The sequence below is a fragment of the Cupressus sempervirens genome, chromosome 2, assembly GCF_028749045.1.
Source record: "Cupressus sempervirens isolate cs-2001-9-10 chromosome 2, ASM2874904v1, whole genome shotgun sequence".
In the NCBI taxonomy this organism is placed as follows: Eukaryota; Viridiplantae; Streptophyta; class Pinopsida; order Cupressales; family Cupressaceae; genus Cupressus; species Cupressus sempervirens.
The window spans coordinates 182,181,527-182,207,874 of record NC_143119.1 but is presented as its reverse complement, the minus strand read 5'-3'; the positions used below and the strand labels follow the sequence as shown (position 1 = coordinate 182,207,874).

General features: G+C 37.5%; 1 protein-coding gene across 4 annotated transcripts in view; it reads right to left on the bottom strand.

The window, feature by feature from the left end:
* Nucleotides 1-26,348, bottom strand: part of LOC149571676 (uncharacterized) — a 199,057-nt gene that overhangs the window by 69,336 nt on the left and 103,373 nt on the right. For all 4 annotated transcript variants that reach the window (XM_089813102.1, XM_089813101.1, XM_089813104.1 and 1 more), the window contains exons 4-5: nucleotides 23,246-23,320; nucleotides 22,999-23,064 (exon numbers count right to left, since the gene is read on the bottom strand). In XM_089813102.1, the coding sequence (XP_089669228.1) occupies nucleotides 22,999-23,064; nucleotides 23,246-23,320 (141 nt within the window). The remainder of the gene's footprint in view (nucleotides 1-22,998; nucleotides 23,065-23,245; nucleotides 23,321-26,348) is intronic.

The following is a 26,348-nucleotide window of genomic DNA, read 5'->3' as shown; positions in this document are numbered from 1 at the left end:
CGTAATAAGCCCACATTGCCCGGTTGGCCTTCCCTTTTGGCCTCATAGGACAGTCATGGTCCCTTTTGGCCTCATAGGACAGTCATGGCCATACTCATACGGGCCTTTGCAATAGAAGCATAGCTTCTTCCTACGCAAGTCATTAAGTGTCTCCTTGTCCAACCTCTTACTTTCCTCCTTAGGTAGTTGTGTCTCTCTATGAAAGGGTTTCCTGTCCCTATCTTTTCCTGAAGGGAAACTCTTTGCCTGGAATTTATTTTTAGAAGTTGAAGAGGAATCCATGTCACAAGCTTTCTTAATGGCTTCCTGCAAAGTGGGAGGGTTGAGAGCTTTAATCCACCCTCTCAACGGATCAACTAGCCCATCCATAAATAAAACCAATAGCCTCCGTTCAGATACATTTGTTACTAACACTGCAAGTTTCTGAAACTCTGAAATGTATGTTTCCAATGATCCCCATTGTTTAAGCTGAGCTAACTCCTTGAAATGGAGTTCTGGATCCTTCTTATCAAAATGTTCAATCAGTCTCTCCGTAAACTCCACATATGAGGTAATGTGTGCATGACCCATAGTGATCATACCATGATGCCACCACTCGTGTGCTAACCCATCCAGGTGAATTGCTGCATACTTAATAGTTTCTTCCTCAGACATAGGGTTCAATTGAAAGTATGTGTCAAGTTTTTGAACCCAAGCTCTTGCTGTAGACTTCCCCGAGCCATCATAATATGGTAACTGAAGTTTCCCTACTTTCTTTCGTAGCTCATAGCTCTGAGTCCTGTCATGTCCACGGGGCATATGCTTCATCCGCACATCCATATACTCTCTAAAGGTGATTGCAGCTGTAAAATCTGGACCTCCTGCTTCCCAATCTCTCCTCAGCTGATCCTGTATGTCAGTGATCTGGGGTTCTGGTACTGGCTGCTCTGGAGCTCTAGGAAGGAACGTGGGAATCATAGGTCTCGAACTCACTGTCCTAGCTTGCTGGGGTGCATGACCGAAATTGTTCCCAATTTGTTCGCCTCCATTATGTATCCCATCCTGATTATTCCCATTCTGATTGTTACCATTTTGATTATTTCCTCCACCTATGTTAGCGTTCAACCCCATTTGACGAGCCATCATTTGCATCATAAGCTCCATTCTCTGATTCTGTTCCTGTGCTCTTTGTTCGGCTAATCGCCGTCCCTGTGCTAAGGTGTCTAATAACTGTAAAAATCTTTCCTCTTGCTGATTTGTACCGGCATTCCCGCCTCTATCCATATTGTAGTCGTAGTCTTGATCAAAAAATACCTCCCCTGTGTCTGTATGACTGGATTCTATGTCCACCTGGATAGATGAGCTAGACTGTTCGCTCTGCAGGTCAGAAATCCTATCTTGTCTTGCTTTGGTATTGCGAAAATTATAAGGCCTTTGTCGCATGCTCTGATTTTAGTGTTTTGACATTTCGTCAAACACTTTCCCTCCTATCCAGCTGTTCCAAATTCCCTATAAGACCTCCACAGGATGGCAGGACTTATAGCTCTGATACCACTGTAATGACCCTCACTATAAAGGCCACAGAAACCCTCAAACTGAACTTAGGAATTTTGTCAAACACTTGGCGTGTAACAGTAACAATATTCAGAATATGGTAATTTCAGATTTGATACTTTCAGAATATAATCACAGAATTACAATATATATAAAGCCATTGAACTATATTTCAATTACAATGCAATAAATTCTGAAATTATTTTATTACCAATTCTGGACTGATTATTACAATGACTGTATGACAACAAATTTACCCAAAAATTGACATATATTTCAGAATGCAAGAACCTGGTTTGAAGAACTATGGAAGAACACCACGTTTTGCTGCGGATCGTTGATGAAGACCTCCAACCGCACCCCCAAACTGTTCTTAATTTGCTGCTGCTGCCCAAACTAGCAGGGCCGTACCAGGCCGTACCTGTACGGCTGCTGAAATAAAATAATATTAGGGTTTTTGGACCCCCAAATGCAAGGAAAATGGGCGCCTAGGGTTAGGTAGTAACCCTGTAAAACCATAAAAAATAACTCCAAGGGTTTGAGGAGATATGAGCAATTATGTGATTCCGAACCCTGCTTTGCCAATTCTGAAAATGCACTTATTCTGTCTTCAAACTCTTGTCAAATGCTTCTCCAATGATAGGGCAAATCTGAAATCCTTATTCGAACCAAAAACAAACCCTAACAACAAATTCTCAATAAGCTCCAATGAGATGGCTGAATACCAACTCCAATTATGCAACAATTCAGGTGATATTTCACACCCTCAAAGTCGCCAATCCAAGGGAGTGATTCGTTCCCAAAGATCGAATAATTTGCAGATCCAAAGTCCACAAATGTCTTCACAATGAAGAAGTAGAAGAGTTCTCCAATCCAAGCATATCCAAATGAGAGGCCCAGCCCTCTATTTATTCACTTTTCTAAGAAGTTGCTAGAACTTCTAGAAACATCCTTTATAAATTCTCATTATAATGCACTTTTTATAATAAAGTAATTTTATAAAATAAAAAGTGCAACTCAAATTAAAATTATAACATGTGGGCCCCAATATCACATAATGATAAAATATAACCTCTTAACACTTCTTCAAGAGCAAGATATGACTATCTGATCCGCAGAATTGACTCTCTTTCCACACCATTTGCCTACGAGAGTCTGGAATAGGCAAATCCATGATCAATGCCATGTCGAACTAAAGAGGGGACATTACAGAACCGTTACACCAAAAGCCCGGACTGTTAGTAAACGGCACCTCCCCGCGTTAAGGGGGCAACCCCAGGATAGCCTCGCTGGCGAGAACCCCGGACATGTGGTAGCGACAAACCGCACGGACAGACCTACGTCACCTTCCGTTAGGGGCCCACTCTGGGGACATCACAGCCCACCTCGCTCCGCGGGTCTCGACCTCGAGACCTCCGGCTCTGATACCAAGTTAGTAACCGTTACACCAAAAGCCCGGACTGTTAGTAAACGGCACCTCCCCGCGTTAAGGGGGCAACCCCAGGATAGCCTCGCTGGCGAGAACCCCGGACACGTGGTAGCGACAAACCGCACGGACAGACCTATGTCACCTTCCGTTAGGGGCCCACTCGGGGGACATCACAGCCCACCACGCTCCGCGGGTCTCGACCTCGAGACCTCCGGCTCTGATACCAAGTTAGTAACCGTTACACCAAAAGCCCGGACTGTTAGTAAATGGCACCTCCCCGCGTTAAGGGGGCAACCCCAGGATAGCCTCGCTGGCGAGAACCCCGGACACGTGGTAGCGACAAACCGCACGGACAGACCTACGTCACCTTCCGTTAGGGGCCCACTCTGGGGACATCCCAGCCCACCACGCTCCGCGGGTCTCGACCTCGAGACCTCCGGCTCTGATACCAAGTTAGTAACCGTTACACCAAAAGCCCGGGCTGTTAGTAAACGGCACCTCCCCGCGTTAAGGGGGCAACCCCAGGATAGCCTCGCTGGCGAGAACCCCGGACACGTGGTAGCGACAAACCGCACGGACAGACCTACGTCACCTTCCGTTAGGGGCCCACTCTGGGGACATCACAGCTCACCACGCTACGCGGGTCTCGACCTCGAGACCTCCGGCTCTGATACCAAGTTAGTAACTGTTACACCAAAAGCCCGGACTGTTAGTAAACGGCACCTCCCCGCGTTAAGGGGGCAACCCGAGGATAGCCTCGCTGCCAAGAACCCCGGACACGTGGTAGCGACAAACCACACGGACAGACCTACGTCACCTTCCGTTAGGGGCCCACTCTGGGGACATCACAGTTGAGTTGTCAATTAAATAAAACAAATTTTTGTCCTATTATCCTTTGTCTTTTCAAGATAAACTAATAACATCTTTTTATTTCTGACATCCTATCTTGTCATGAATAAGACAAATTTTGTCTTCTAAATAATACCGTTGGAATGGTATTATTGCTGTTCTTTATAGTCTCATGATTTCTATTTCATTACATTAGTTCTTGTTGTTGACCTTGGTACAATCACAATGACTACTATATATCAAGTCAGCTCATGATTGGAATCTTAAAGAGAAGTCAAGATATTTCAACAATAGATTGCTTCTTTGATGCCATTGTGTGTCGCTGCTTCATTATAATCATTTTACTTCAATGTATAGATCTCTCTCTCTTTCAAACTAAGTTACCATGGCACCTCCCACACCCCCCCCCCCCCCCCCCCCAATAGACCAGAAAAAGTTCAAACTCGTGTACGGTTCTCGTCCAGTACAAACTTGGTTTGGGCAGGGTTCTTTTTTTGCCCTGCGGGTACAATAGGGTTCAAACTAGGTTCGAACCCGGGCGAACCAACACCAAAAAGTTTGAACTCATAGCAAACTAGGCCCTATGGATGGCTGGAAAGTGCTTTTTTAGGCAAAATTGAAATGTTTTTTGGCGTCTACAACCCTAAAAGTTGTTATGAAGAAGAAGAAGATGAAGATTGAAGAACTTAGACTATTAATAGTTTTTCTGATTTTCATTCCATTAGTCGAACAATGAACATGAAAAAATGATACTTGAACTAGTATTTATAATGTTTTGAATCTTTGATCTTGAAGTCGATTGATCATTGAAATATATGATTACAAGTTTAATTGTTTATGGTGTTTTTGTTGTTTAAATGTGTTAATGCTACATTCTAATTTTAACTCATGCTTCATAAATATATATATACATGTTTTTGTACTAACGAACCCAAACCCCTTTCCAAAGTTTTGACAAACTTGCAAACCGGTTCTCGAACTTTGAACTTGGAACTGAACATGAATCAGCATTTTAGCTTTCAAATAGAATCTCCAAATCTGATTTGTGTTTAAGTGGTTTGTTTAATTTTATATATATATATATATATATATGTTTTATCTTTCCTCAAGTACTTTGAATGGTAATCACTCTTGCTCTCTGTCTTTGAATTGGTCCCTTTGTATTACATCTTTTGGGAAAAGTTGATTTTCTTTGTCATTGTTTCTAAACTTATTCACTGCACTCATAAGATCTTTACTGCTGCCATGGAAATATTCCCCACCTTAGGCTTTGTATGCTTTTCTGTGTATACCAATACAGATATAAAGTATGTTGATAAAGAGTTCAAACCTTGTATCAACTTCTCTGTGGCTAGTCATCTCTTTCTTTACAAAGAGAATGTCATAGAGTATAATCTTAGCTGAAATAAATACATTACTTCATATTTATGTCATTTCTGGTCTTCTTTTTTTTGTCTTTGTACTATAGAATCATACCTTTGTCAATCATCTATAATTTAATGCCTTTGACATCAATGATGATACTTCCAACAATCTTATTGTGCCTCTGACATCAATGACAATAATTCTATCAGAGATACCCTGGGAAAAACCCTCTTTTGGGGGGAAAACCCAGCCACACCAAGAAATATCACTTTATAAAAATGAATGAATCTAAAACAATTTTCACAAAACACTTAAGACTCCTCACCTTAATAAGCACTACACTCTTACTTTTTTGCAACAATATAGACTCAGATTACTTTACTCACAGACCAATAAATGTCTTAATACAAAGCTAACAATGACAACACTCTACACTATACTCCTCTATAGAAAGACCCACAATGAATCACAAAATGATTGATAATTGAATAGTCACTACAATCAGAATCAAACTCATGCAACAATGATCAAATCGCTTCTGAAATGACCATACAACAAAACTGACCCACTGCTGATGATATTCACAATCACTTCAGCCTTAATGAAAAGAAGCTCATCCTATTAGATGTGTTGGTACCCATGTAGACCCCGGTAATAAAACTTTCAGTGTAGAGTCTTGAACCTCTTTGAACTAAGTTCAAAGTGGTTCAATTTGTTGAAGCAGGTTTAAATGGTTTATTCTAAGTCATCTCAGTTCGAGGTTCAGCAAGTTCGATATTGCAAAGTTTTGGTGTTTTCACTTCAAATTACATTCTCAATAATTCTGAGTTCCCTTTCGAAATGAAAGTCCATGAGATTCAAATTGTTCCTAAGAAGATTCAAAGGTATGTCTGAGGTCCTTGTTTCATGTAAGTTTTGTGGTCTACTCTAGTACAACTAGTTCAGTCGGGGTGAAGAATCTCAAGTTTGATTGTCAGTTCATGGATGTGCTCACATTCCAGATTTCTGAATTGAAATAAAAGGAATCAAAATTAAGGTGAATATCTTGATAGGCAAATGGAAATGATGATATGCTCAACAAAGTAGTGTAGATCCAATGGCCCCATACTCATTTCAAAACTCGATCTAAACACCCGGAGGAGACTACAAAACCTTCAAGAATAATTTTGAGCTTGAACATGTTTGTATGGCAGGTGAACATGCATTGCAAAAACACTAGTCAAGCTGTTTAACTGAAGGCTTATCCATAGACTTTCAAATGAGACCAATGGTGATGATTGAAGATCATCAATGCAAAGATATTACAGAGTCCATGCCTTACCGGGTTTACAATGTAAGGGAAAATGAGTATACAGTGGATATAAGAAAACTATTTTCCAGAGTGCCCAAGGAAAGAGCTTGAACAGTTCTACAAAGAAATGGAGGGGTAATGTTGCCACCAAATTTTTCTACATATGTAAAAATGGGTGAAAGTGGGATAGAAGAAGCTAAAGAAGAGGGCGACATTCAAAGTGTTGGTCACGCTTAAAATATGATAACAGATCCCATGCTTTCATCAAAGTTTAGTGACTCTAATACCCATTTTGAATCCAACTCTAAATTTAATAGTAATGCTTCAATAAGGGAAACCCGAACGGTAATTATAGTGTTAATTCATATCAAACAAATGCCTTTAGGCATAAGTGATCATATGCCTTTTGTTCTAATGAATTAAATGTCAGAAGTTACATAGAAACATAGGAAGGAGACAGTGAAGATGTTGTCGAGTTCCTGTTTGGATCAGAATCTAGCAATTCCACAAGTGTACACACTGCTTCCAAATTGTTTGACAAAATGCTCAAGCTCAATAAGGATATGGAGTCCCCTTTTAGTACCAAGTGGCGAACATGCGGTGACAACGAGCATACACAAGAACCATGTAACCTACAATATTTGGTCGAGCCGTGTGTTCTCCAACAAGTTCATAACTTTGGAAGCCGCAAACAATGATGTCTTCTTCCAAATCTTTATCCAAACCCCATGTCATCTCATAAAGTGACCACATGGGTTCATAAACGAACACTCAGCGATCAATGTGAATTGGACCCAAGGCATTGAGACCACAGAGAAAGATTTGAAAACTTCAAAAGCTATTCACGCCCGAAGGATACCATAAAGTCTTAATGAGAACTTTCAAGTTCGAACATGGACATGTGCATAGCTGATATCTAAACAAATAAGAGCGATCAAGTCCACACACGAGAGCTCCCATCTCATTCCTAGGTAATAGAAACCTGTTCATGCACCACAGTGAACGTAAAGGAGCTCAACCTATCAAAGCACACCTAAAGAAGAAGTCACTTGATTGCGGACACCGAAGAAGACGGTAATGACTCTCGCACAAATATGTGGAGGAAGTGGAGTACCCTGAATGGGTAACCTGAGGATTACATGACAACTATTTGTTAAAATGTCTTGGAGTTCCTACGGGCATGAAATAAGATCTTATGCTGAAGAAGATTATTGACAGGTGGTCGACGTTCCCATCCACACTGAACGCCAAAGAAAGCTATGCAAGATCTCCTTCTATATGCAATCAAAAATGGTGATCAAGTATGGTATGTCCTCGAGTTGAATGAGGAGAGTATTCAAGGCATGAACTCAAAGAGAACACGGGGCCTTCCTCATCTTGGGTGTATATGTCAATACGTGCTTGAGAATGGAGGCATCCACATTACAGGGAGACACACGGATGGTCAATCAGAACAACAAAAGCCGCAGACCGAACAAACCTCATTTCATACACAGAGCTATATGTTAATACGGTGAATCATTGAGACAGTTGTGCTCTCAGAATTATGCCGAAGAAGCTTGATTGTCGTGATCATCCATGGAGGTAACATTCATCGGAGAAAAGCATAAATATGAACTGCTCACATATGAAAGCACTTGTCAACAATTTTATATGGTGCATTGAACTCTATAATGTTTGAAATCAACTAGTGACAGGTGTCCATGAATGGGAATTTCGGAAGAAGCAAACAATATTATAATGTTTTATTAAACATTATAATTACCCTTGACACTTTACCTTTCCTCAATAATGGGATATGTAATGTTATTTGCAAATCATATGAGGACAGAATAAGCCGATAAGAATTTGGGGGTGAGAAAGGAGCATTCTCAAGAATCAGTTTTGATAACTGAAAAAGATCTTATCAAAGCAAAAGATGGGGATACTTTTTAAGAAACAATTACTGAAATCGAAAGGGACTTTCCAGAATTCTATTTAATCGAGAAAATTAAACAAAAAGGGGGTTCATTTTTTCTGAGACTTTGTGCTACAGCAGAATAGAGGTTGTGAATACACAGAAAGAAGGGAGATATTTTTCCAGATAGTGATTTTTATGTGTTTCAAACAGCAAAATCTGTGTTGTTTTGTTGTGTTCAAATGACTTTAGTACATCAAAACTTTGAGTTTGCGTATTAAACTCTTGATCAATGTTGATCTTTGAATTACCTTGGTTGTCACTGAATGCAGCTTGGCACATATGACTATTGTCGCAATTATCTTTTGGACTTTTTGCTTTAGCTATTCATGTGCTTGGAAAGCACACTCTATCCTTCTCTCTACATTCATTCAGTAATGCAGCGTTTGGATAAATGAACTTTGTGTCATTTACTTTTATTTCCTTTCAGTTACTTAGTCTCTTCTCATCTATGTCGTGTTTATGAGTAGATGTTTTTGTACCTTTCTTGCTTTCGGGTTAAAAGCATGCATGTTCACAAGTTAGATAAATTCATTGTAAATCTTACATGGGGAGCTGTACCCAAATAATTCAGCGGGCACTTACGCATTTCACTAGCGAGGCGACCGAACTATTAGTGCTGATTGAGTCTTTTTGTCTGGGCATTTTCTGGTCATTTTGTAAGTGTTTTCTTGAAAGGCAAATCTGTTCACTAACAATATGTGACACCAAAAATGCATGTAATCGAGAACCAAAATCCCAACAGTGCGGCCAGACTTTCAAACTCCAAAGACTAAGACACTTAATAGAATGAATGACTTCAACAGTCACACAAAACAGTCACACAAAGCCTCTTGAGATGCAACATGGTAACTCTTTGTTTACCCAAGGGAGGTCTCTTCAGTACATGCACATGGCCTTTCATTTGCCAACACTAAAGACTCTTCATAGTCTTCAAGGATCGTGACTCTACATATGGAAGACCATTCATAAATGAAGACTCTTCACAACCTAATCATGAGAAAGGTTTAGATAACGCAAGAGAGCATACATAGAAAATATCTCAACCATGATATTTACGCAACCAAAGGTACGTAGATAGCTCCTCTAGCCACCAACATCGACACTCCATCTTGGTAAATGAGATATCTTTTACAAATTTTCATGTCAAATTCTCTCATCATGTCAATCACAACGGTTGCCCCCATTGTGAAGAAAACCATACTTACACCACCCTAGGCAACAAGGTGATAGAAGGGCCTCACTTTCGGGATCGTGGGGGGACAATGTCGAGGGGGGACGGTGACACGGTGGCAGGGGGTAGGGGTGGGGGATGTATGTACTATGTAGTATATATGTGATCCTTAAAATGCTAGTTATGAAAAGATGTATAACAATATAAGACATAAATATGTAAAACAATAAATTAAAATTAATAGAAACTTGAACATTGCATTGAGAAGATTGAACACGGAAGTGGAACACTGACATTGAACAATAAAATTTTAAATACTTGAATCAACAAATGGAAGAGTTTTATTATATAATAGATGTCAAAAGTATGAGTATATCATCATAAAGATGATTGCATTGAATAGCATGATATGATATATCAAAACAAGTACAAACCACAAAATCAAAATGCCAAGACCCAAAGAAGGTTTTTTTTTTAATCTATTGCACTTCATTATGTGTCGTGATAGGGGATGCATGGGCATCCACAGAGGGGTTGAGGGGTGTGGTTTCATCCCTCTGTCCCCTTTGGGGATGTCAGGATGTCCCTACATTTCTGACAAAATGGTGATGGTGTCACTAAGGACATCATCCCCAAGTCCAAGGTAGTTGGTAATCCTATATGTTGGAGTGGCACCTCTGACAACCAAAATTAATGCCCCTTCTGCTAAGTAAAGATATAAAGCATTGAAGGAAAGAAGCATAGCCCGAGGAAGTAGAAAGTTCAATAAGGTCTCTGTAGATTTAGCAACTTGCTGAGAGATAGCAATAGCTACAACAACTTGTGGTAAGTCCTCTTAACCCTACCAACAACTAGAGCAACACTCATATGCATACTAACGGTGGATTGCCACCCACACAACAGAACTGGGAAGACATTGCAAGAGAATTACCTCTCCCAGACATCCCCTTGGCACTACTAGGGTGTGGCATAGACAGTTGGGAGAGTAACTCCTTATAGACCAAACAATAAGAGCACTTTTGGGAAGTTAGCAGCCAAATAAAAAGACTAGGAAGGAGAGGTAGCCAACCTATTCAAAAGTACCCTACGAGACATTGAAAACTATTTGCCTTTTCATTTACGAAGATCTAAGAATTGGGAAAACATAACACAAAAGTCGTGGGAGGGGGGTCCTAGCACCACCAAGGTAGGTATGATGATGACTGTGGAAGGGAAGAGGACTTACATGTGGTTGGAAGTACAAGAGAAGTACAAGTAGAGGAGTAACCGACCTACTCGAGTCTAATAACACAAATGGTATCAATTGCAAGAGAAAAATAATGAATAACCCTGACAAACCAAAGCTCCTCAGATTTAGTGGGGATGGACCTGAGGACCCGATCTTCCAACTACAAGACATGCATGACTATATGGAGGGTGAGGGGTCAAGATAATGAGGACTACTGGCTGAAAACCTTCCCAACCACCTTATGAGGTATATCAATAGATAGGTGTACAAAAATTCTAGCTATAGATAGAACTTGGAAGGACCTAAAGCAAGCCTTTGAGGCAGAATTTAAGTTACTCTATGATGATGACGAGGTGGTACAAGAAATACATAATACCCACCGAGGAAGAATGAGATAGTACATGCCTACTATCATAGGCTAAAGGAACAAATTGGTAAGCTAGAAATTCACCCAATAGATAGGTTGAAGAAGAGATGGTTTAAAAAAGGATTAAACCCCTTCATTCGGAAAAAAATGAAGTTAGTACCTCCATCATCCTACAAGGAAGCGTGCAATAAAGCTATGGACATTGAAAATGAGAAAGAAACATCCTGAGGAAAAAATGAGAGTGATGATTATAGTGAGGGAGGAAGGAACTGTGGTGTATGAAGTGCAAAAGTGAAGTTCCCACTGGGGCCCATTGTCCCAAGAAATCCTTTTGTGACATCTGTAAAGTGTTGGGACACACTATTAAGCAATGCCCGTACAATCTGAAGGTAAGAACAAGTAACTCTGTTGACCACACTGCCAAAACCCATTAATTTTAATGCCTTGTTGGGTGGTTACCACAACAAACGAAGAGGCGGAAACAATAATAGCCATAACACCCCAAGAAGTTGCATTTCATACAATGCAAAAGGATGACTCATGATACAATGTCGTAGGTGATGTGAATGGGGTCACTTCACACAAGACTACCATAGTGGCCAAGCTGGTGGAAGTCTGCCATGCAAATGGTGTGGTCCTAGCAACCACAAGGATGTTGACTACCCTAAGGGTAAAGTGATAAACATGATAGAAGTAATATGCCCTGAACAAAAAGTCCTTGTAATCACGAGACTCTAGGCCAAGAAATCTGCATACCCCAATCCACCTACAGAGAAGGAAAGATTGAAAGAAGCCAGAATGGAGACGAAACTAGAAATTAAGGAAGAGCAGAGGTGGCCACATGGCACAGCGGCACAGCCAGTACCCTTGAACTAGTTAGCATTAGAAGCCAACATCAACTAGCTAGTGCTACAGGTGACAGTTCCGGTACGAGTAGCAAACCTACTAGAGACACTACCACAAGTGAAGGTGGAAATCACCAACATAGATGATACACATGATGGTCATGAGTATGGCAACTATAAGATGACGACAAAAAAAGACCCCCAAAAAGTTACTTCCATGAGTGGTACCATAGACCCTATGTTGTTCACAATGGGTGTTATACAGACTCCAGTAGTGGTGGAAATTTAAACCATGGGTTGTACCCTCGCCAACACCATTGTGGATGGAGCATCAAGAGCAAATGTGCTTCTAGAAGAGATATGGAAGGCTCTCAGAAAACCAACACTCCAACTATCAACCTTCCACTTGGTAGGTGTTGACCAATATGGTATAAAACCAATTAGGATGATCATGGCCCAGAAAGTAATTATTGGGACAAAATGATTTATTCTTGACTTTGTGCTCATCTCCCTAGAAAAGAAAGGATATGACCCCCTCCTTGGCAGAGGGTGGCTCATCATAATAAAGGCCAAGCACAACTGAAAGAACACCCTTTCCATCGAGAGTGAAGGGAAGAAATATAGCATTGACCTCCGAAACCAAGGAGTGAGACAAGAAGTGGCATTAGACTCTAAATCCGATGGAGGGGAGGTGAGGGCAGAGGGATGAAATGGGAAGAGATGGGGTATTGGGGCTAGGTGATGGGGATAGAGAGACAAAAATAACAATTACATGCAAATATAACTAAAATCACAAAGGAATAAACCCCACATAAGTAAACAAAAGACCCAAAGATTTAACGTGGTGCACCTAATCCCTAGGCTACGTCCACCAAACAACAAGTCTAATATTATTATCTAGTGATTTCAACCTGATTACAATCTATAATCCCTTGTGATTCAATACTGCCACAAGAAGCTACTAAATCATTATACATCATAAAAATCCCTAAGCCATTTTATACAAAACTTATGCCACTTACAAAATTAATGCTAGAGTATGCCATCCAATAGAAAAACTCTTGACGCCTTTTACAATAGTAAATTCATTTATGCTTGGGCATTCAACCCAAGGGCATTACCCCTTGACCCCTATCATGGGGGCGTTACCCCCAAACCCCCATAGAAAATTTTTTGGGGGATATTGTGTTGAAGTGGGAAAAATGAACTTCTGAGTCCAATTAGGCTCCAAATAACAACACTAGGGAATTGGTCAGGAGATGACACTAATCCACTCAACGAATTATTTCACTTGCAAATGAAAGACTATAAAGTCTCACCCTAGTTGCAACATGTTATATTGCCTCAAACATGGTTGCCGACCTTTATCTATAGGCAGAGGATTCTGTTATTCTCTCAGACTTCAAATATAATGGGATAGATGAAGAAAGCAATAAATATGGGAGATAAAATGTGTCCAAACCCGAGAGTGAATTATCCCAGATTTATGCGAATATGTGGAGACTTCTTCCAAATCTTGTGATTGAAAGAGTTATGCCATTGATATCATGGAAGCAACTTTGAAATTCAATAAAAAGAAATATTTAAAAAAAAATTTGGTATGCGAACTTTGAACGGTAAACACTTCATTCGTATAATTCAAATCAAGGTTATCATAAACTTAGAAGCAACCACCTAACATATAACTCGTACTTCTATCTTATACATTGAAAATTTTACAACTCGTATATCACAATAGTACATTTAATTTAACAAGAGTTGTTACTCTAAGCATAGTAAACGATCAATTAACCTTATGTTTTTATCCATTGAAGTTGGTGAAGGGTGGTATTGAATATTAATCCCATACCATAGTTAATAGGTTGAAATGATAAATTAAAATTCAGTTGTATTTTATTTTTTATTTTAAAAAAAACTATTTTCTTTTGCCATCACTCACTAAGTTTAATATTTTGACTTATAGTATTATCAATCCAAAATCTATAACTTTTGACCTTATCCCCTAATAGAGTTGGAAATCTTTGGACTTCTTGATTGTCATAGGATTTACTTTAAGGCATATGTATGTGTAAGCATGCCAAGCCTAGTGGTTTTAGTAACTTGAATTTCATATTGTTTATAATAATGTGTATTGGTCTTAAGGGCAAAGCATAGGGTTGGGAGATAGGCGCATCTATATGTAAATTCTAGCGAGATGATGATGTAAGAAAATTTTATGTTATAGCGATGGCGTATATTATAACTTTTTGGTCGCAACTCCCTAATTGTTTCTTTCTGAAGCACACACTATGTTAAGAGGTAGAGTTCTCTTCCACAATGAGATTCATAGTACAAAACAACGCCTTACTACATCTACTCATAGTCTATGATGACACCTATCAAGATATATAAACTAGGGATTCAATTTCAACATTGCAGATTCCTTAGTCCTCTTACACTATGTAGGCCAATAATGATGTTATTCATATGGTAAGTGGGAACCCCAACCGAGTCATAAGGAGTCCTCCTTCCCCTCGGTGACTTTAGTATGGTTGCATTGTGATCGAGAAGTAAATTATGTAAGCATTAGTGTTTATTTATTTATTTTATTATTATTTTTCTTTCTTTTTGTGTTGCAATTTTTGTATTTTATTTCTCCTTCTTTCTTGTCAGCAATGTAATATGTGATGTTGGGCTACTTAGCCAAATTTTCTTAATGATGGTCCTATCTTGCCTATAGGACATGCCTTATTTTCTTGATTAAAAGTTTTCTAGTATGGCCACTCTTGATTTTCTTTTCTTTTATACCTCTAATTGGTTATTTTATCTTCAATTTTATTTTCACACTGAGGCATTTGCTTGTAAATTATGTTGGCAAAGTAACTTGTGAATGGCCAAACCAGAAAAGGATTCCTGATGATTTAGGTGGGAAGTAAAGCATTTGGGTGTAAAGTTTAGTGGAGCTATATGTTCTCACTCTCTCCTTTATTTTAGTAGGAATAGCTAGCCTTCTTTGATTATTGCAAGTCAACGTCAAATCTTTGCATAAGATTAGTGTAGAATTACAAGTTAAACTGGTGCATTATAGACAAAGGACTTTTGCAAAGTGATAATAGGTTTAGCATGAGGAGTATTCCTTATTTTATATTTTTTGGGTGACTCCCAGGGGAAGTCAAAGGCAAAGAGTGGGAGGATGTAGGATCCCTCTTCATTAGTATTTTTTTTAAAATATGGAATTCTATGGTAATTTTCTATATAAGATAATAGTTAATGCTTTTGGTTGAGACACCTTTGTATACATTGTGTGTGTGTGTGTGTGTATATATACTATAATTGATGAGACTATAATATTAGAATGATACAAGGACCTATTGCACATGTGTTAATATTTATCAATTCAAGTGATCAATTGATGGTATTAGGAAACTTTTTTTTTTTCTGAATTTCTAATGTTATTTATTTAGGTGTTAATTTTGATGTTAAAAATTGAATTAAGGTTGAGTTGAGTTTAGTATGTAAATGTTATATGAAGTTTTATCCAAAAAATGTAATGTTAATTAGGATGAATATCCAGACTACTCCTTGGAAGAACCTTGCCACCCTGTATTCTTTTATCTAATTAAAAACATGCCAAAGTACGTCTACTCTCTCTATTCAGCACCCAAAGATGATGAGACATTAGCCCAAGCTCTGCTCCGAATTATGAGAGAGAGTGAAATGGACTCCAGCCAAGAAGATGACCTATAGAAACAAACGCATTAAGGCATGGAGTGTCAAGCAAACAAATCCATAGATTCATGAGAGAATGCGGTTAAAATGAGATCATAGTACCCTTATCTTTTCGATGAACTCCAAGAGGATGTTTGTGCCTAAGGGGGGAGGATGCGAGGCCTCACCTTGGCCCTTCATAGCATAGCATAGCAATTTAGTTGCATTTCATTTACATTATATTTTTGAGACCTTGTTATAGTTTAGACTTTTTTGGGACATTTATTCAGACTATTGGATACCATGTGATGATTACTATATGATGCTTATTTATGATGATTAGGACTTAGTATGATGTTTGATGTTTAAATTATATTCATGCTTCTGGTTTCCTATTCTATTAATGGATATGTAATCATGTTTTATTATAAATGTTAGATAAAATATATCATGTTTAGTTGAAGGTGTAGATTAGTTTAGAAATGGAAAATGTTATTGAAATTGATTGGAAAAGGTTGTGTTATTTCAGTTATGGATGTAGAATCGATTTAGGATTTATATATATGCATATGACTTATTTATCTTGGACTACTGATATGTGGTTCAAGTGTGTAGGAAATAACCATGGTAAAACCGAGAACCAAGACTATACCTTTGTGTTAACTAAGAATGCCAAGGTTAGATTTAATGAAGAGATCTTAGCCTCGTTTAGTATTTTATTTCTGTGAACGTAATGTGAATGAGTGTTTTAAACTAAATTTATTTTTTGTGAAAATTGATTTGTCCATCATAATGTGAAGTATATTTTATAGTGTCACTTGACACTTGTGATGTTATGTTTATAGTGGCAAGTCAAATTTGAGAGATTGGCAAAAGACACCCAACCTTAATTTTTTAACCAATTAGAAATGTTTAAGTTATATACTATTGCAAGAAATAACCATGGTAAAACCAAGAACCAAGGCAATCCCTTTGTGTTAACTAAGAATGCCAAAGTTAGATCTAATGAAGAGATCTTAGCCTCGTTTTTTAGTATTTTATTTCTGTGAACATAATGTGAATGAGTGTTTTAAACTAGATTTATTTTTTGTGAAAATTGATTTGTCATTCATAATGTAAAGTACATTTTATAGTGTCACTTAACACTTGTGATGTTATGTGTATAGTGGCAAGTCAAATTTGAGAGATTGGCAAAAGACATCCAACCTTAATTTGTTAACCAATTAGAAATGTTTAAGTTATATACTCTTGCATAATATTGTCATATGAAGTCTCTAATTAGGATAAATCAGGAGTTCAAGTTTAGGGTGACTTTAGAAGGTTTTATTAGAGTCCTAAGCTGTTCTTTTAGTAGAATTAAGTTACCCACATGTTAGTACTATATGTTAGGGCTTTAATTTTGACTTGACTTTAGTTTAAATCACTTTTCTAACCCTTTTAAAATCCCAATTTTCAAGTATTGCGAAAATGGAAGAAATCTTACCCAACTTCTCACCTTATCTTCAGTGAGTTGGATTTCCAATCAAATAAGGAAAATTATGTGGAGTTAAAGTGATTTATCTCTTTCATGATGGAGAAAAAGAAGTTTAGTTTCTTATCAAAGGGGAATTTGAAAAAAGAGTTTTCATTCACCCACTCTCTAGTTTTAGAGATTTGTTGCTTTGGAGATTGTATCGAGGAAGGATAGAGAGCCCTTCTCAAATCGGTTCATTTGCCATAGCTTGGAGAAAGGTTGGAGCTTTTGCCATGTTTTAGAAATTATGTGTTGTATTCTTTTTCTGAATAAAAGATGTGTAAATTTTGCTACAGATGCATGTGTGGCGTTTATTGTCCCTGTTGTATTGCTGGGTGTGGATCAATTTCTATTGCCTTATTTTCACTTTGATATTGAGAGTATGATGTAATGGGTGTCGAAGGACATCACTTACCCTTGGGAGGGAAGAAGTGGGCTTCGGCTGAACGGGTTAGTTGGGCCTATCCCCTAAGTGCAGAGTCTCTTCCTTGGAAGGAAGAGGGATAAGCATGTAGTATGGGTTGCATGTGCCGGTACATTGTTATGCACTTTGGGGGTGATAAGAGGAGAAATTTCGTGAGAGTTGGTATTTATTTTGCATACCTTGTGAAGGCAAATTTAGTTTTTTGTATTTGGCTTCTCTTTAGGGTTTTAGGCACACCTTCACCCATTCTATTGGTTGCCCTAGTAACCTACTATATAAGCTCAAAAAGAGTGTTAAATGTTGTATCCTGTAATTGTTGATTTATGTGTTTGTGCTTGATTGTTACCCTGTTGGTCTTGGTTCTCCAAGCTCGGTGGGTGGTCTCATAGAGGCCTAGGCTAGGAGGTGAGCTCTCCATGGTTTTCAAGGTTGTTCTCTATAGGTTTCCAAATGGATTTGTGTTGAAGAAAAGTTTGGAATATTTCATTTTCTATTGGACATTTCAAGATGATTTATTATGAATATTTGTAAAAGTGTTGTACTCTAAAAGATCACATGTAGATCTTCATTTATGTAATTTTGATTTGTTGTAAAGATCCAATTATAATTGCTTGGAGATTGAAGCCGAGGGAAACAATACTTTCCCTCCAGAGTATGGACACTAAAAGGAAGGTGAGGCAAGGGTGGAGTCACATTCTTCTAGCTACAGTAAGTTAGGTGGCAAGATCACAAAAAGGAGAACACGCTTCCCTATAGAAGAGAGTGTTAGAGCTTGACTCTGAGTTGGCACAAGAGAAGCCTGCACAAGTAGAAAAGAAGAAGAGTTTGGTCACTGCAGAGAATTACCTCATGGATTCTTTGAGGCTCCTAAAGGCAGCTAGGAGAAGTAGTTGATTGTAGAGAGGGACTTGAAGATTCTTGAACAGCCAAGTACCACCACCTTTGCTACTCCACGGACATCCTCTTACCCATCCCAATAGTCAATTTGTGATGTTTCCATTTTCTGTTTTTTTATCTGGAAGATGATAAGTTGGGAAGGGGGGATGATGTAGGCAATCAATAACACTTTTGCTAGTTAAGGGAAACATAATTAATTATTACGAAATAGTGCAACAGTTGGTATCCTTAACCAACTTGCAGCACTATTTGTAGGGGAATCAGGACAATTCTGGGTGTCAATGTTCGAACTATTATGCTTTGAATAAAATTATCATTCTACCCAGTTACATATTATATGTTTTTTGTAATATCTGCTTATTTCTGATTATAATTCATAATGTAGAATACAGTAGTGTTAAATGGTTAATATTGGATGTACTATACAATCTATTTAGCCTTAGGCATCTAAAACACACTATTTGTACAATTTTTTCCCAAAACTCACCGAAGATGAATATGCAATGCCTTAGATGATGATACCTAGCTACCATCTTCAGCAGCACTATAGTAACTAATTCTCCTTACCCTTGGTTGAGAATGTACCACAGAGCTAAGTAGCTCAGTGCAGTTGTTAACAATCTAGCTACAATATCCCTCAATAGTAACCAAAAATGTCTAAATAAGCTCTACATAATTTAGAAAGGACTAAAACTGAAGCTCTCAACTTGTGCCTTGAATTCTCAAAATTTAACCCTACAAATAGTTGAACTCCACATTATAGAAGATTTTCTCCTCTTAGAAGAAACTTGTCACAATGATAGGTTCTTCATTGTTTATTGTCTTCAACTTTCTCAATTTCATTGTTGATGCAAACTCTCCATCCAAGGCTGACCAAACCTTGTTATGTGTCATCAACTTAGACTCGTGATTGCAAGCCAAGTCTTCATGAATGTTAATTTCTCCTACAGGTAAAACTTTCTCACTGCATGTCATAAGCTCTTCCTCTTTTAAATTTTTTATGCAATTTGAGAAAATAAATCCATCATCCTTTTGCTCCTTGATCCATCTTGTATTTTAAAGGGAATAATTGAAAATCGATAGAATCAAACTACCCTAAAGAGAAATACATAGACCAATGCCAAAAGCGTACATGATTCACTAGTCCCAATATTATTGCATAAATTTTACATGGTCAGTATTCAAGGGACAAACATTAAATACATCTCTTAATCCATTGTTGATCGATTGTATAATGCCCTTTCGGATTTTGATCTTCATACATGCCCAGACTAGGAACAACAAACGACTTGTGTTCCCTCATCAACACTTGCTCAGAGAAATCAAGATGGCTCTTGTGTTGTGACCGCAAAATCCCCATGAATAGTCCTTCACATTCTAAGAACAATTTCTAGGAAAAGCTTCCATCCAAAAAGCTCTTCTATATCATTTGGGCTTGTGCCATAAGAGAATTCAAGATAGAAATGCAATGCACCCTAACACAATCCATCTTCAAATATGCATCCCATGTATTGCATCTCTTAATCACATTGCACAGAAGGAATTATATCTTATTCTTCACTAGCGCATCTACATCTCGCTTTACAATTCAAGGAACAACCTCAAACCGAACCACTTCAAACCCATATTCCTTCTTAGAATTATCCTGGTTAGGAATCATTATCCTATCATCACCAGTACCAATGAAAAGATTGAACGCAGCATCCTTGTACTCATGCACCAAAAACATGAATTAGAGATGATTAATAATGTAATAATCGTTGTCCTGTTCATATACAAAGCCAACATGAACCAAGTCCACTTTATAGAAATACTTTTCTTCTTAGTATACCTTATGGCAAGAAGATTGTCAAGAATGACATTAACTTTGTATTGATCATCAATTCTCTTCTTCAATACCTTTAACCCCAAGCTCATTTAATGACTTTGTGGTACAAAGATTTAAAAAATCACTCTAATTCATATAAAAATACAGGGTGAGGTTTCAATCAGGTCACCCATGAGAATCTCACTAAAATTCTCTGCACTTTTTTTAAGTTCCTTTTCGAATCTATAGTATGAAAAACCATAATAACTAAAAGGCAACTCAAACACAATCGACCTTCACAACTAGCTCCCTGCCTTTAGGGTAAGTATCCATATAGCCTATAGGTAAATAAAATGCATCAAAAATTGATAACCCTATCAAGCACCTTATGGCTGACCAATCCTTCGGTTTTGTCATGCTCTAAACACATCTGCTCGCCAAGTCAGCAAATTTTGAAAAAATGGGTACTCTAGAATTGTGATTCCAGAATGCCCTACTCCTTGTTCAAAACTCATATAACCTCTTCGAAGGCACCCATAAACTACGCCTCTGTAATACACCTACTCTTTGTCCAGAAATGGGTTTGTATTTAAGTGTTGTCTTTGTGGCTGTTTCCAGTCGTTTACAGCCATGAAGGCTCACACCATCATGTGGGCTCCCAATAAAAGAATGCTAGACCTGAAGTGGCCTAATTCCCCTTAGAATTGGAATAGGAGACTCAGGTTTGAATCTCTTTCCACATAAATAAACTGTCTTGGTTGGGGCTTTTTTTTTTTAGCACCAACCCGTTGTGTTTCTCTGCAAGAGAAAAATATGTTGCATGTGGCGAATCCGAAACTTTATCATAGAATCCATGCTTGGGCTACCAGAACTAAATCAACAACCTACAAGAATTAGGAAAAAAATTCACCTTCCACCTTAACATTGCTTGAATAATTCTAGTTCTTCCGTAAACCCGCTCTAATACCACGTTAAAAAATTGAACTGAAATAGTCTAAAACTCAATTAACAGATATCTAAAAGACACAATTACACCATAGATACCTTGGGAAAACCCTCCTCAACCTCCTCAAGGGAAAAATCCAGCCACAACAAAAATATCACATTATTAAAATGAATAGTCTGAAAATTGAAAGCACTTAGACTGCTCACCTTAATGAGCACTACACTCTTACTTATTTACAATAATATAGACTCAAATTACATTACTCACAAACTGATAAATGTCTTAATAGAAAGCAAACAAAATTCTGCTATACTCCTCCATAGAAAGACCCACGATGAATCACACAATGATTGATAACTGAATACTCACTATAATCTGAATCAAACATATGTGACAATGATCAGATAACTTCTAAAACAATCATACAACAAAATCGACCCACTGTTGCTATTCACATTCATAAACTTCAGCATTGATGAAAAGCAACCCACCCTATCAAAGATGTAACACCAAAACTGCATATAGCCGATAACCAAAAGCCTGACAGTACAGCCAGCCTTTCAAACTCCAAAGATGGGGACGCTTCATAGAATGAATGACTTCAACATTCATGCAAAGTATCTTCAAATTCAACGCGTACTCTTTGTTTACCCAAGAAAGGTCTCTTCAGTACATGCACATGGCCTTTCATTTCCAAATGCTGACGACTCTTCAAGGTCTTTGCATCCTGATTATGAGAAAGGATTAGACAATGCAGCAGAGAATACATCGCAAATATCTCAACCATAATGGTGATGCAACCACAGCTACGCAGATAACTCCTGCAGCTACCAAAATTCAACAGAACTATTGTACTCCAACTTCCTAATGTGTCTAATAACAAAGAAGATAACTCTCTGCAACTTAAGTGTACAAAACTCCCATTATGTACATCAATACTTATATCTCCAAGGATTTCTGGACTTCATGAGTGGTATTTCTAGGTCTTCATTAAGCAGCCTTGAAAAAAATATTCAATTTAAATAAAACTGAACCTCTCAATGGTTTCCAGCTAACTATTTGTCTATATAGACAAATACACAAAGTAACATCCACATTGCACATGTTTACATAAAAATTGCTCTGAATGCAAGAATAAATAAGATATGACAGGCAAAGCCTCACATCAAGATAATATTTTGATGTTCTCTAATCTCTTTATTTTAGCTCCCTCCACTTTCACAGCAGTATCCTAAAGCTTATGGATTCCAACCTTTTTTTTGTCGTAATGAACTGTTATTATTAAGATATTTCAGTCTCTGTCATGTAGAATTCTTATTATCATGGATCAGAAATCTTAGTGATTCCAAATGTTTACCAGATTCCTAGTTGTGATGGTGTTTTTCAAATTTTCTAGAAACTTCCCAAACAAAGAAAACTTCAGTAAAATGTCTTTATACCAGAAATCAATATGATGAACAATGAAAGATTGTTGTAATTAACAAAATGAGTTGATAGGATACATGACACTTTAATAATTTTTATTTATGTTCACTGAAAAAATGGATTTACTTCAGAAACAAAAATGACAATAATTTAAGGCATCTTAGACAAAGGGGAGAACAAGTTGAACAGGTGTTTCTTGCATTGCAGAACAATTATTTGAGACACAATTGTGCAGAATTTAGGATTAAACCTTCTACTTACCAGTGACACCTCTGTACCCTTACATAGCATCTTTTCTTGATTAAAACAGCATGTAAATTTTCGTAACTGCAGCATAAAAACATCCCAATAAGTTCTCTAGGGCATAAAGATGGTTCAGAGACCATATTTTTAAGGCATAACCAGGGAGAGTTGCAAGAAGAGTAGAAATCATAAAAAACAATTAAATCTCAGAATTCTGACTAGATGCACAAGCACAAGCTCTAGGTTATTCAATAGTGATTCTTACAGCATCTTTCCCTGGCCCGGTCCTTTGACCACCCTGAGCCTTGCGAACACGTGGCAGCAATGACCGATCAAACCCCTACTTTCAAGAGTCAGAAAGCTAAATAAAATACTTCTTATCAACACCACAAATAAAAAGTACAACAATTTTGTTGAAATTGATCATAAAAAATCAATGAAACATTACCTTAAACAGAGAAGATAACTAGTAAAATTATAATATTCAATTGCATAGACATAGGATAGCATAGTCCCAAAGCCCTGATTGGGACTTAGAGAATAATATATTTTTAGCATTGAAAGTAAAATGTCATAGAAGTTTATACAATCAAGATACCACAATCCAAGTCATATTAATAAACTATATCACAGCAATTATACAAAAACACTATAATTGAATTGAATTTTGTCAAAAGGCTTAAAAACCATAGATGCAATAAACATCGATTTAATCAGAGATTCTTAAACTTGTCACGATAAGTTTTGCCCAGCGAGTAAACATCACATTTACTCGCCAGAGCTTATCACCAAAAAGTTCAAAAATATAATGCAAAAAATCGCCTATTTCCCAACAATAAGTTATTTATCTATTGCATGCTGCAGCATATTAGGCTTTAACATCAAGACAAAAGCTTATTTGGCATTTTCTGAATTGTATTTTGTTGTCCCAACCAAAAAAGACCTTCCAATATATTGCAAGATGATTTAAAAGCATTTAGGTTGATTTGAAGCAGATTTGAAGAGGATTTCCAAGGGAGTTCAAACACATCAATTTTGGGAGAAAAATGCTATCAGCTGGCAAAGCCATGTGAACAGAAACAGAATCCCTCAATCTCAATGGAGAACATATTCTAATTTTCTCTCTGCCACCAGCTGCCTTAACCTACCCAAAAGTTGTAGCCCACCCTCTAACAGATTTGCTGCCCTCAAATGGCTTGATGACACTCCCCTTCCTTAGGTCAAAGACAAATATATATAACACCTTAATGTGAAGTGGAATCTTAACTTGGACCATAACACCTGTAGCAAACATCGCATTAATTTCTGGCACAGTCCCCTTTAACCTAAAATCTCATGTTTCCTATGGCACTTTCTTCTGCACAAACTACCATTTAGGAAACCAGGTGAGGAGCCTGATTTTTGTTGTCTGCAAAAACTTCAAATCTGTGTCCCATTTCTTTTTTGAATGCTTTTTTGCTAAGGAAATTTGGAATCTTTTTGGACTTGCCCCCAATGGCAACTTTAACATAATGCTTATTATTTATGGTAATATCATGAGTAGTAATAAAGGTAGTAACTTATTTTCGTCTATTCTTTCTTCTGTATACTTTGGCATCTATGGAAGCTTAGGACTGATGACTTATTCAGTGGGAAGGTTAGACACCCTACTGAGTATCTGTGGAGGCTCATATATTTCAATATTTCTTCACAGGTGACAATCTTATTAAAGGTCAAAGAGGTCAAGTTCCTTTGGTTGCTAAATGAAGGGAGCAGAAGTTTTCAAAGAGGCAGTTGATATGGGTACACATCTATCAAACCTCAAGCAAAGAGAGACAAATGTGATATTACAATTACAGAGTTTTTAGGCCAGATCAGGAAGACTAAAAAGGTTAAGGAAAAAAATGGATAACAAGCAGCCTCTAAACAGCCTCTAAAGCTACATAGCAGTCCCAAGCACCATCTTCTTCTGCTACACCAACCCACACACTCACAGACCACTGTCCTGGCAACAGCTCAGCCAGAGCAAGAGATCCCACCCACTCAATTCCTACAAAGAGACCTGACACTAATCCAGTTGCTAAGGATCCTAAAGCTGGACCTTCTACTCCCAGGGCTACACCTACTACTGCTCCTTTAGGCATCCCAGAAATGTTTGCTGATAATCCAGAGGTTGAGATCCCCCATATTTGACAGGCCCGATGTCGCCAACAAAGGGTGCTACTTCATATTGTAGTGTTTTCTCATAGTTATTTCTAAAGTATATATTATGTAATTAGCGGACTGATATATATATATTTTTGGTATATAACTCTCTGACAAGATGTAATCAGTGATACTCTTGAAATCTGATAGTATGTAATCAGTGACTTGTATTTTTACTTATTATAATCAATAGAAAGGAAAACTTATTTTTGCATTTTCTGAATTGTATTTTGTTGTCCCAGCAAAATTAAAGTGTTGATGTTTGGTAGCTTCAGTTGGATAAACTATGAGCCTAAAGTGCAGATGTGTGTGTGTGTGTGTGTGTGTGTGTGTGTGTGAGAGAGAGAGAGAGAGAGAATATATATATTAATTATGTGAGATATTATTTAGTTAAATAATAATTGTTATTATAATAATTCCATTATAATGAACAGACATGTCCCATGAAGGGGCATGTCTCTTCTTAGCTCATATTTTAATATAAATATAAGAGGTTGCTGCCTTTGGAAAACACATACCTTAACAGGCAGTGCTTAGTACATTTGCAGCGATCCATGAAAACTAACAAAAAAAACCTTCCAAGGTATTGCAAAGTGATTTATACGGATTTAGATTGATTTGGAGCAGATTTGTAGAGCATTTCTAAGGGAGTTCAAACATATCAATTTTGGGAAACAAATGCTTCAAAAATGAAGAATCCAATGATCACACAAGAGGGAAAATGTGCCCCAGAACACTACAAGGGACATTGCCCCTTGACCCTATTAATGTATAGATTAGTTGAACATAAATTATAAAGATTTATAAATGAATCTTGTGTTGATATTTATGTTGTTCTTATATGTTTATAATATTCAAATATAATTATCCATATATATATATATATATATATATATATATATATATATATATATATATATATATATTACATAATGTATAGGAATAAGTTAATATGTTATCGACTGCCTTAACAAATGCATTGTTACCCATCACATTTGCATTAGTAAGGTCATCGGGAGCAACTATTGTGTCATGCCCAATAGACGTGACTCAAACATGAGTCACGCCTATCAGTTGTGACTCATAGTCAAACACTCATATTAATATTGCCTTCCTCACTGATTGTAAGACACGGCGAACACAGAAGTTACTAAGTCTTCCAATTGCATATCAGCGAATACATT